This window comes from Amblyomma maculatum, chromosome 9 (assembly GCF_055883805.1).
Source record: "Amblyomma maculatum isolate TAMU_Amacu chromosome 9, ASM5588380v1, whole genome shotgun sequence".
Lineage (NCBI taxonomy): Eukaryota > Metazoa > Arthropoda > Arachnida > Ixodida > Ixodidae > Amblyomma > Amblyomma maculatum.
In genome coordinates this window covers 19,273,325-19,286,105 of record NC_139352.1, presented here as the reverse complement: position 1 = coordinate 19,286,105, position 12,781 = coordinate 19,273,325, and the positions used below count along the sequence as shown (strand labels likewise).

General features: G+C 45.8%; 1 protein-coding gene across 1 annotated transcript in view; it reads right to left on the bottom strand.

The window, feature by feature from the left end:
- The window catches only part of Ddx1 (ATP-dependent RNA helicase Ddx1), a 61,288-nt gene that overhangs the window by 4,902 nt on the left and 43,605 nt on the right, over positions 1-12,781 (bottom strand). Inside the window, exons 17-24 of the mRNA XM_084578327.1 lie at positions 10,230-10,256; positions 8,708-8,797; positions 8,151-8,201; positions 7,040-7,114; positions 5,559-5,618; positions 4,850-5,042; positions 2,928-3,019; positions 1,529-1,601 (exon numbers count right to left, since the gene is read on the bottom strand). Of these exons, the coding sequence (XP_084434453.1) occupies positions 1,529-1,601; positions 2,928-3,019; positions 4,850-5,042; positions 5,559-5,618; positions 7,040-7,114; positions 8,151-8,201; positions 8,708-8,797; positions 10,230-10,256 (661 nt within the window). The remainder of the gene's footprint in view (positions 1-1,528; positions 1,602-2,927; positions 3,020-4,849; positions 5,043-5,558; positions 5,619-7,039; positions 7,115-8,150; positions 8,202-8,707; positions 8,798-10,229; positions 10,257-12,781) is intronic.

Genomic DNA, 12,781 nt, shown 5'->3' with positions numbered 1-12,781 from the left:
TGCTCCCCACCAGAAAGCCTCAAGACTCATGTCATGCAGAAAAAAAAAACATTCAGCAGACACACCTAAGACTGCTTATGTGTATGAATGCAAAAGCATTGTGCAGTCCTATTTCTCTTTGCCCCTCTCACGCTAAGCTACTCAGTTGAAGTAACTGGGCGAAAACACAGTCACGGTCACCCAGTTTCAAAGGAGGCAAAACGCAAAAGGCGTCCAAGTGCTGTGCAATGTCAATGCATGTTAAAGAACCTCAAGCAATCACAATTATTCTAGGGTCCTCCCCTACGATAACACATTCTATTTTTCTTCTTTCCCTTCCACCTTGCTCCCTTCGCTCAGAATGTATTCAGGTCCACCAAGAAGTGAGACAGATATTGTGCTTTTCCCTTACTAAGGTTTCATGTTCTGGAGTCTACACGCTGTAGTAACAAGGACGAGGCGAGAAAGGAAACAAACCCAAGTGCCAACTAGCAACTATATTTTTTGTTTTTATATAGCCTTGAACCAACTTATATAGGTGTTATGTCCAAAAAAACAAAACAAAGGAACAGCATTTCACGCATCCATAGAACGATTATTTCGTCCTTGTCTCCTATTGCAGTATGCAGAACCAACTAGCAGGCCACTTTATTTTAAGAAAATTTATTTGATTTTCTCGCGCACACTCTCCGGCTATGTTTCGTTGTTCCGAAGCTGCTGCGGTCACTTCCCTCTCCACTTCAGAGAGCCAAGGAGATGGCAAGAGGTGGCGAGATTTTTTGCAAGACGACAACTGCTGCTACAGGTTTTGTTGTAATAGGACATATTAGGCTTTAGCCTTAAAACAATTATTAAAAGAAAACTAGGATGCAAATGCTATACTAACAGGTCTGATCAATAAGCTTCGCCTCCTCAAGCCTGTGACTTTCAATAAGCTATTGAAACGAAAGACACCATATATTCAAGTGAAAGTCTGGGACGCTAGGTATTCAAGTGAAAGTCTGGACAGTCCTCTCTGCAAGGTGCACATCACTTTTTGACGCAGTCCTCACCAATAGTGGCCCATGTGACTTCTTTCATCCAACACTTAAGAAAAAAAGTCGCAAATTACAAAACAAAAATACACATTGAAAAATCCGTCACACTAAAGATGGATGCTGTAGTGGAGAGCGCTGGATAATTTTGACCCCCTGAGATTCTTCTACCCGCACTTACATCACACAGTACATAGGTGCCTTGCTTTTCGCCTCCATCAAAAGTGGCCGCTGCGGTCGGGGACTGCAATCAATGTCCTTAGACCAACCCCTCATTAATGTCCTCAGAATACGTCTTCAATGAAGCATGGTACTTCGAAAAAATAGTTGCAATTCTGTCACGGTTTCGTTGGTGATGTGCAGCACTGCAATAGTGGCTGCAGGAACACTCTGCACCAAATGAAAAGTGCGACGTATGCTTCTGATTTGGAACCGCAAGCACCCAGGGCAGCCCGCAAGAGGATTTAACATTCAATATCAGATCATGCATTGAAGAAAAATTTTGGGAGGCTCACCAAAAGGCACGCCTGACACGTCTATGCCTCGGGCTGCCACGTCAGTGCAGATCAGAAACTTGACGGCCCCTTTCTGGCAAACAGAGTAAGGAAACAAGAGAAAATTTCATTTTAAAAAATCGAGGAACAAGCCAAGCTATGCAGTGGTAACTAACTATCACAAGGGAACCTGAGGGTGTAGAATAAGAATTGGTACCAAAGACAGACCCAGTAATGTTCAGCTCTGCTTGGCATTTGTTACTGCTGAACTATTTAACAAATCTCAGTCACTAATAGGAACGTGAAGATGAAAAAATAATGAAGAACGTGTATGCTGTACAGGTGGGTCAACACCCCGTCTTCAATTTGGTCTATGCACAGCTTCAAAACTGGCTCGAGACATTGCCAAATACACTGAAAGCTATCAGAGCCCCACAGTAGCCAGTAAGATGCAGCAGCCTGCTCACCAATCACTTTTATACCAACGCAATATGGTGTACCCACGCCGCCTTATAAACTCAGTAATGTCTACAGCGTCCATGCGCATTAAGGGGAGACAGGCCTCTTGAGGGGCCGAAAATTACGAAAAACAAAAAAAAAAAAGCTTTTCGAAAATGACATTTAGGAATTTTACGCCCTATTCTACACCTACTAATTTACTCCCTCCCTGGGTTATTTTTGCACTTTATAAACAGAAAATGAGCTGTATAAATCCCATCTCTGTTTCTTTCTCGTTTTCTCAAAACGCACAACTTTGGCGGTTTTCTAGTTTACGGGAAGGATATCTTCGTATCTAGAGCAAAAAAGGGATCATTTTCACTGCAGTGTGATACTAAGTTGCCAAACTATGCAATGTTGGGAAGAGATATCTCATTCTTTTGCCTGCTAATTTTTGGGGAGCTTTTGAATAAAATGGTTCATCAAACACTTTTCCCCACGTCTTAATTCAACAAGTTGTGAAACAAAAAATAGTGCTTCGATGAAAAAAGTAACAGGAATCCTTATACTGTATACTATCGTGCCGTATGTTAATAATAGTTGTCTGATGAATGGTTCTTTCTCTATTGTTTCTATTAAAAGGGAATGAAAATTAGAAATATCCTTAAAAACTATTCGAGCTACAAAAAATGTGATTGCATTTTCGAAATCGGAAAAGAAAACTGATCTAAAATGTGCATTTTCATTGCACAGAGCCTAAAAATAAAGAAAAATGTTCCAAGAGCTCTGTTCCCCCTTGACCAGATGCAGCGCAGTTCTAGGTTTAGCGGGGTCAAAGAATGTGGCCGCAACATTTGCTTAAGCAAATTAACAGCACCATCTCACGCTAAGAAGAATAAACTCGACAAGGTGACGCGTTCAGCTAAAATGCCCTGGAAATAGCCATCGCTGGGGAAAAAAAAAATGCGCAGATGTTTCCAACCTTGAATTTTTCCAGGTTAGCTTGGCGCTCCTGTGCCTTCCGGTCACTGTGAAGGCAGACGCATGAGAATGGGTTGTCCCTCCCACGTGATCCTGCAAGTGTCAAAAAAGAAGGTTGTGCACATGGCGGTGACAGCCTTGCAACACATGCAAGCCGCAACAAAGATTACTATGATACTGTAGCGGTAACAGCGGAAAACCCGCAATGGTTGGTAGTACATAAGCAGAAAGAGTGCAATAAAAATTGAATCTGTGACCTCGTGCATAGATCTTTTGAATACAAGCGTGCGTGTTAGGCTGAACTGGTAGTCTACAAGCCCCTCTGGCATGTAGTCTTCAGAGCCAATAACCAAGCAGTGGGCTTAGCAATTACCGTAACCTGCAAGCTACACTTACTGGCACTGTTTGTATGAGCAGCCCTCGATGACAATGCTGCTCATACTCACTACAATCAGGATGTCAAATCAAATTCAAATTGGTTCGCAGGAAGAGAAAGGCACAGTATATGTTACACTTGTTTCTGTGGACACCTGAACCACACTGTAGAGGAAGGAAGAAAGGAAGGTGAGAGCAAAAATGGAAAGAGAGAAAGAAGAGTCATAGTGGAGGGCTACAAAGTAATTTCGACCACCTGGACACCGCTTCGTTTCACCTCCATCAAACTCAGCCGGCGGCGGTTGGGATTGAACCTGAGTACGCCGGCATAGTAGTCGAGCATCTAATGCTATGTCATTCTGGAGGCAATCTATTTCTAAAACGCCCCTTAAATTATGCATTATGAAACCATACATATCGTCGGCAGGCTCGCTATCCACTAGGTGTTTCTCCAAATTCCATAAGCTTCTCTTGTAGCCTGATATGCTGCCATATGCACTGAGTTTGCTTACTAATAACAGTCGTTCAAGCTGTGTAGAGAATGGAAAACTACATTCAAAAAGCACGTCTCAAATGTCATGACAACAGAATGAAAGTGAATGGCGAACTGTAATAGACGGCGGCACAGATGACGCTCTATTATAGCACGTGGACGATGCCGGTGTCCACGAGTGGGAGCTGTGTGAGCAGGCGGCTCATTTTGGTTGTCTGCGACTGCATGCGGTTCGTTTATTGTGCTGTGTGAGGAATACTTTCAGCTTAAATGTCTGCATCATTTGAGCAGCAGTATTTAAGAGGGAACACAGATTGCACGGCAGCACGTTGAGAGAAACTGTCACGATTGCGAAAAGCACCCAGCGGAGCATGTTGGAAAAAACAAGAACTGTCACGATTGCAAGGAGCACCAAGTGGATAGCTATATTTTTTCAGGGGTATGTCGGTTTGTATAAAATGCACATTTTATCGAGGCACTTAAAAAATTGATTGGCTTCAAAATGACGCAGCACACTTTGTCACACTTTTTCTTCGATGCATACACTAACTTTTAGCATCTGCCATGTTTAATGTTGTTCTCCGAAGCCGAATAATTATTTTGGTCAAGTTTTCCTAGCATGTGTTTTTGTGATCCGTGCTCCTGACTTGTATCTCCATACATTCCACCGTCCTTTAAAAATACTTCGTCTCTGTAATACGGTTTCATAGTTTCACACGTTTTCTGTGATGTTCATAGTTACTTTGCACAGAATGAGGACAGCATAGGCACACTGAAATTAAAAAGCTGTTTTGAAATCTTTAGTTCCATGCATTCCTATGGGCTCTAAGTGTTCTTTTCACCACCAGTCGGCCCGGCCTAGTGATAGCAGTGCCACCGCACCTCGCTTACGTCACAAATCAGTGTTGTCTATAAGCCAACTGTCATCAACCGCCTTCGAAGAGAGGTGAATACTATTCATCACAACACAGTGCCAACCTCAATGCTATCATTGCACAGTGGCAGCGTTGCCTTGGTCAAGTTTGCTGGGTGGAAAGCATCGGGCTAACCCTTACCGAGGTGGTTAAGGTAGTTCTCAAGGTTGTCGCAGTCCAGCTTGGTGCGGCAGAAGATGATGCCCTGATCCATTTTCTGCTGCTGGATGGCGCGCACTGTGTATTCCCCCTTGAGGATCTTCACCGCCTCCGATAGCGTCTCAGGGGTGCTGGCGCCCGGCCGCACATTGTCGCGCTCGTGAACACCGTCAGTCTGGCAAGACCGGTACATAGAACCATTGTGGTGGGATACTTCGTATGTACTGTATCTACACTCAACGACAACCTTTCTTTTTTATTGCAAAGGAAGGGAACCTACGGAGTTGAGACATACGCTCTCGTCTTACGCTGTGGAATAAAATCCCCAGTTTCAGTCGATAATTTTCTTCTGAAATCTAGTACACTGGGATTATTCACTACTTACGGCACTAACACAACGGCCAACTTTGAATATTTGAAAGTAAAGGCAAAAATTTTCTATTTCCTAATTAGCTAGATGAGTCTTGTTATAAGATGGAACAAGTGGTGCCACCTAGATAGCTGGTTGCGACTCAAGAAAAAAAAAGCAACTTTTGCTCCTCAAAGAACTCCCCTGCAGGCAATGGTATCGACAGATTCTCATGATGTCATAGATAATCAATCCAGACCTGCTAACATGACAACGTGGAGTGTGGCATGCAAGCAGAAATCGGCCACTACAGGGTCGAAGTCAATACTGCTACACACATACCACGACGTGCCTGCTGACGTTCATCCACGACGTGTCCTTCCTCGGGTCCACGATACACACCTGGAACCAATAAACGCCAGAAAAGGCATCCACATTTAAGGGCTTTATTCTGAAACAGACCGAGCCCAGAAACCAAGCCTGATTTCTGCTACAACAAAGAAAGTCCTTCGGCTGTTTCAATGAGCTGTCAACATGACTCCAGCATGGCTCCAGCAAAAGATATATTAGGCATCTTTGAAGCTTTTAAGAGATGCTGAGGCCAAGTAGAAGTTGGCGTGCACTGATGAGTTACCACATTTTAACGAAAGAGAGACCGTTCACTCAAAAAACGCAGCCAGTACTGGCTGGAAAAAGCCAAGAAACAAAACACAGGTGCTGCATCATCGGACGATTTCGCAATAAATGCCAGTTCCTTGGTGAGTATCTCATTACAGTGTGCAGAACTATCGATAGTACTATCAATAGCAATTTCGATACTCTATCAATAACACGATCGACAGTATTATCGGTAGTAATTTTGATAGTGCTGTCGATAGTATAAAATCAACTGCGCGAACTCATTGTTCCCTGAGAGTGTGGTATGATACGACAGAACCTTCCATTATTGCAGTCAATGCATCACAGAGACCTGCAGACATAGTCGTATTGAAAAAACATATTACCACTAGCGATGTGTCTCTGGAGCGACCGACCAGAACGCACAACCCTTTAGAATTCCGGAGGTCTTGGTAACGCTCCATAACGCCCCTCTCTGAAGTGGCTAGGAAGTACTTGCACATTCCAGTAACGTCTCTACCAGAAGAATGTGCATTCTCTGTGGCTGGGCAGATAATTTCAGATAGGAGGAGCAGGGTGATGGGCTTGGCTTGGCTAACAAACTACAACTAAGTTGAACTGCTCAGATGTAGTGGAGAGGAAGCTGTAACAATTGTGCGCAATGCGCTGCTTCAAATTTAGGTATATCTGCATTTTGTGATTTAAAAATAGAAACATCAAGAACCAAATCTGACTGACGGTAAGGTGCAGCAGGTTACTTTTACCCATGAATTTATTGGTAGACATAATACAGCCCTTTCATTGCGAAATTCATTGCGGAAGATGAGCCAAAGTAAATATTGATGCAGTAGAATGCAGCTGTCATCTTTCGGGGAAGAAAGAATCTTGAAAATTCCAGTAAAGCAGAACACATTTACAAGATGCTACTACATTTCCCTATTGGTTTCTTTTCTTGAGGTCCCGTGAAAAATGTAGCAGTGGATTCTACTGCATCTGTGTTCCACTTCAATCTATTCTGCACTGAAACTTCAGAAGCTGTATGTTTGTTCCCAAATACCACTCAGGGCATGCGAACAGCACCTTGCAATTCTTCACCCTGTGGGCCCTTCAGAAATTTGCTGGATACCCTTTAAGCGACCCATTCCAGATGCCTACCAGTATTTTCTGGTACTAAACTGACTAAAACCAAACTGGACATCACTCACAACATGATGCACTGTCTCTGGGACACTGTCTTCGCCCTTGAGGTCGACCCAAGTTGGGAAGTGCATGAGCCGTTCCTGAAAGCAAAAAAGCCCACGCAGAACGCTTCTTTCACAACGAAGACGCAAGCGTAATAGGCTCTGGCAAGTTCAAAGTTGAATTGCCCCAAAAGTTTTTCTCATTAAGTGCAGTTAAAATTAAGGAACCTTTTTTCGTTTTTATTCTTCTGGTGCACGTGACATTAACATGACCAAGGCAAAAAAAACATGGATAAGCCTGCCAAATGAATTCGGCAAGCTGAAATCAACCAAGTTTCCTTGAATGCTGCACAATTCACATGCAGCGGCACTCGCACAAAGCTGCACTCAATGCACCTGAATGCTGCTACCCACGCAGTGTGCAGACCGCAACCGAAAGCTGACCCTTTGACAAACCTAGCACCTCTTCATATTAAACTGGCTTTCGCAAAAGTCAACTTGGCAGCTGTGTAGGTGTCTGGAGTGGGCTCACAGCTGAGTGACAGCGCTCCGATCTTTGGACTTGGCCCTGGCTCACTTAGGCCTGCACCCTCGCTTGGCATGACAGCACTCCAAAATTGCAACAATTATGCACTCCTCTTGCTTTCATGTCATTCAAGAAAGGAGAGTGAGGGCAGAGGCTTGTGCTAGCCAGTTTACTTACAGCCAGTGAACAGAGACCATTTATAAAGATTGCAGCACCAGCGCTTAACTGTAAACCCTCTCATGCTCCTGACACAGCTGGGCGGTCACTTTTGCAAATATCGTACAGTTTTTTTTGCTCCCAAGAGATTTCTGACTTCACTGTCACAGTGATGATAAGTACATCGTGCTGATGATACAAAAATCCCCCCCCCCTCCCCCCATCCTTAATCTATACCTGTCCTGTTTAAAATTTCCTGCAGGAAAACAAGTCCTTACAGTGAATGCAAGGTAAAGAACTGCAGAGCTGTGCCACAAGAAATTTCTGTAACTTATTTTTGTCAAAGTCCAAGAAACAGAGAAAACCTACTGACATGCTGGTATTGGCAATGCTATTGCGCATCTGTAAAAAATGATATCACAAAACCATAGTGCCAACATGTTCCTCACTCACCGCTAGCTTCTTGACCTCAAAGGAGTGGAGGGTAGCTGAGCACACCATCATCTGGAGAGGAAAGAAAACAAGACATCCTGGTTAGGCCCAAGCGAGAAACCTGCATTGCTTGACATCATATGTCACTCACGATGATAGAAGAAAGAACAGCCGGTGAACGACTCTCGCAATGAGGATGCTATGATGTGTAAAGCCAACTACCATCTGGAATCTCATCAAGGTATATATCCTGTGAAAAACCCTGTACAAAGCAGTAGCACGTCCTACACAGCTTCCACAGCAGATTCCTGCTGCACAAATTCTGCACGGGGAAGTGGAAGGAGGGTGCACTAAGGACTAGAGCTTCAGAGCCGCTGCCCTAGCCCATACGTGATACTGCTAATGCACATCTAAAACAACGCAATTTTTCGACCAGTCTGTCTGTGCTGCTTGCCTCATTACCAGGATAATCCAGCTTTAACATGATACACCAGACAGCCATACGAGCAAAGATTAGAAAACTTCGTATAAAAAAAATGATGCCCTTGTCGGGAGCCTATTGGATAAGCACACCTCACCTGCAGGCGTCTCCCATCAGCTGTAAACTGCGGTATCTGCTTGTGAATGCGGTTGATCAGGTCTCCGTTCCCTTGGTTCAGGAGACCGTCCTGCACAGAATCAGTGGTGACACAGTAGTGACACACAGGTGACAACACTATGGCTGCTTAGTTGACCAATTAACCAAACATGAGCATACTTGTGCCGAAACTGAGCAAAGCTTAAAATGCTGCCAAGCTGTGGTGACGCATGGTGCCCAATTTAACGTAAACTTGAGAGGAGTGCATGCTTCTGATCTTTCTGTTTGATTCACTCACAGCGTTTCTACATTTCTAGTGCTTCACTAAGGCCAAGTTACTCTACCCAAATGTGCTCAGCAGACCTGTCAAATCTGGGCGATGCCCAAAAGATATCCTGGCATCTGCGATGCCTGTGCAGCGTCGTACCACAACAGCAACAGGCGGACTTGAAGTTAATTTATTACACCAAACCTTCGCCTACGTGCTTCCCCAGTTCCCACATGTTGATGGCACTGACATGCGGGAATTCGAAGTTTCTTTACACAAGGCACTCAGCTTCCTTGAGCTGTGTGCTCTAGTTTTTCTTTTTGTTTTTGTTCTGCAAGAGTGGTTAACCTGCCGCGGTGGTGCAGTGGTTAGGGTGCTCGGCTACTATGCCCAAGGATGCGGGATCGAATCCCGGCCGCAGCGGTAGCTTTTCGATGGAAGCGAAAAGCAAGGTGCTTGTGTGCAGTGCGATCTTTGTGCACGTTAAAGAACCCCAGGTGGTCAAAATTTCCTCAGCCCTCCACTACGGCATCTCTCATAGCTTTAGTCACTTTGGGACATTAAACTCCACAAACCAGATCAACCAGTAGACACCCCATGCCAATCAGTGCGTCGCTTTCTTTTTTTTTTCTCTTTCCAAGTTATCAAGCTCCCTTCACAATATCCCAGCAGCATTTCAAAACAAATTCCATGTTCCAAAGCAAAAGATGTTGGCTGAAAAAGAGATATTCTGAGTGTATACTATATCAAAAACTTCAAGTGCCCCCTCCTTTTTAAGACGAACTAGTAGACGTGAGTTTTCAGCCAATGCGGGGCCAACCCTTTCACGAGTGCGTTCTCAAAATGTAAAACTTAATTCAAATCATTCTCCTCAAGATGTCTGGTAGAGCATAGCATACCATAACAGCCTAGGGTGTGAATAGTATGACAGCTTAGGATATTACGATAGTGCAGCAGGTATGAAAGAATAGTGCATGACAGAGAACATGAAACACGACACTGTGAAGCATTGTGAAAACACGGTGAAGCATTGTGATATCGATACGTACAGGTGCACCATGCCAATGCATGTGCTGCTTCTTGCGCAATTGTTTTTTCATTTTTAATTAAGGAGTGCTGTCAGATTTGCTGTGTCAAATAACGACCTTGCGTCCTTTGCATATTACACAGGGAAGGTTACATGACAAGTAATCAGACAATGCTTCATTGCTGAACACAGCCAAACAATCCATTGTAATAGTTAGGATGCACTTACCGCCTCGTCGAGGACGAAGAACCGCACCTGAAGGAGGCAACAAAAAAGTTGTTTTACTCGACGCCTCTTTTTAGAAAGATCTTCATAAAGCATAGTTTCAGATTAAGCGCACCTGTTTCCTGCTTTAATAGTTTGCTATATCCAGGATTTGGAAAAAGAAAGCTGATGTCACTGCTGGAACTTTTTTTTCTCTTCTTTTCAACGGATAATCAAAACTCAGTTAACACCTGTTACATTTGGGTTGGCGCGAGCGCCTGAGTAGCGTACCGCTGCGGCGCGCGGCCTCTCGGTAGCGTTGGCCTGGCGGCTCCGTGGACGGCGGACGGCATCAAAGGTGCCAGCAAAGACGAGGCGTCTTTTAACGAAACAACCTTTACTGCAACATCATGAAGAAACGGGCAGTGAAGCTGACCCGGAGAGATTACAGACACTCTCACACAGCTGGTGTCTAGCGTCGTGCCAACGGCGCGTCAAAGTAGTCTCTGTCCCAGCGGAGTCGGCCGCTGCTTTTTATAGTTTTTCCAGTTCACGGGGAAAGGGTAAACCCTCACAGGAAAGGGAGAGCCAAACATGTTGGTTCACGACGAATGACTCAATCGCAGGTGTTCCGACCTCATCTCCTCCACCTCCTGCAGACAGGAGAGGGCGACGCACTTTCCCTCGATCTCCAGGCTTGGCCACCTTTTGCACACACACGCACGCACAGGAACACGCTGAGACTTGTCGGCGGGAGGAATCGTTGCGCGGCCGATGAACGGCGTCGAAATGGCCGATCCGCTCGCGGTTCTGCCTGTTGCTATGCGGTGGCCGCGTCAGCTGTCCCACTTCTCGGTGGAGAAACGTAACAGACTGCCCCGCCGGGGAAGGGAGATCCCGAAGGGCAGGGGACTGCATCCGCTGTCCGGAGGGATCGGGATGTTGCTGCTAACCAGGGTCGTCCGACTCTGTTTCTCTTGAGCCAGTCAGCCTGAAGAAGTCCTTGGCAAGTTCGGGTTTCCAAGGCACTCTGCACTTTGTCTTCAGGAGAGATTTCTGACAACCTACAGCATCACAACCACGCTAAAAACTCAACCGGTCAGCCAGCAAGCACGGCACAATCTTCACAAAGTTTTGCCAGACTATTACCCTCTTATGCCCCCATCTATACTAAAGGGCAGCTTAGCAGCACTTGGAACGCGTCCACAAATTTGAAAAACGCATTTTCAAAACAGCATTCCCAAACAAAAATAATACAATGCAATCTGTTCAAAATCCTGAGTCAGGAAGAAAAACACCAAGAAGTGAAAACTGAGGCTTCTTCTCACGTTATGGGCTTCGACTTAAGCCATCGGCGTTACCGTTGAGATCACCTTTTTCACTAAAGCTTCGGCTGTCCGTTTCTCGGAACAACCGTACCTTCCTGCTTCTGTGCAAAGAAACACATGAGCATAAGTCACTCACTTTTATGAACAACCTATCTATCTCCTTACGTGTGGCGCACCAATCACGCATTTTCTTTGCACGGGCGCATTTGTGCCTTTGGGATAGTCGCTTTCTTTTTCGGGATAGCCTCAACTTGCTCCATTCTTTCTCGCGCCTGCCTTTCCGCTTTTTTCTGCGGCAGCACTGGAACACAGGCGTTTTGCTTTCTTTTCGCAATCGTTTGAGTGTCCTCTCCTTACGATGGCAGCATTCTTTATCGCGCCTGCCCTTTCGCGTTTTTCGTCGGCAGCACGGGAATACTAGCCTTCCGCTTTCTTTCTGCAATCGTTTGCTCTCCTTACGATGGCAGCATTCTTTCTCGCGCCTGCCTTTCCGCGTTTTTCGGTGGCAGCACTTGAATACTCTAGTCCTACTTTCTTTCGGCGCGAGCTTCGGCAAGCTAGCGGTTACCGGAACTAGTAGGACACCGGTGTCGTCTGAGTGGTCAAAGCAGTCAAAGTGTGGCGCCGCGTCTGCATCGCGGCCAGCAGCGCATGACTCACTTTCCGTCAAGTCCGAACGACAACTGCTCACGCCAGCCCTCAAGCTAGGCATTTCCTCTGGCGGCGCCGCGGCTGCATCGCATGACTCACTTTCAGTCAAATCCGAACAACCGCTTATGCCAGCCCTCAAGCTAGGCATTTCCTCTGGCTCGCCACTCACGTTACACGGGTCCTCCGATGAGCCGCATTGCTCAGCGCTAACCGGTGCACGATCAAGCTCATTCGACAGCTGGGGCGCTTCGGATAGCGTGAGGGTCATGTGTGCTACGTCCGCGTTCGCACTGGGGTTGCTTTCGCGAATACAACCTAGCGTGGTATCAGGGCACGAACGATTCTGACTCTGCTCTGGTCGCTCGCTGTCGCCTTCGCAAGTCTCGCTCTGTACAGCGGACGCGCACTCCTCGTCGGTCTGCCCTGGCTGATCACAACTCGCGGGCTGCGCAGTTTCCCTGATCGGCACTTCGTTTTTCTGCGTGCCCTGCTCTATGACACAGCTGATTTTCTCATTTCCTAGCTGATTTCCATCTCCGCCACGCTCTAGACCAGCTTCTGCATTTAACTCGAGAGGCGGTTCAGCTATTATCAGTT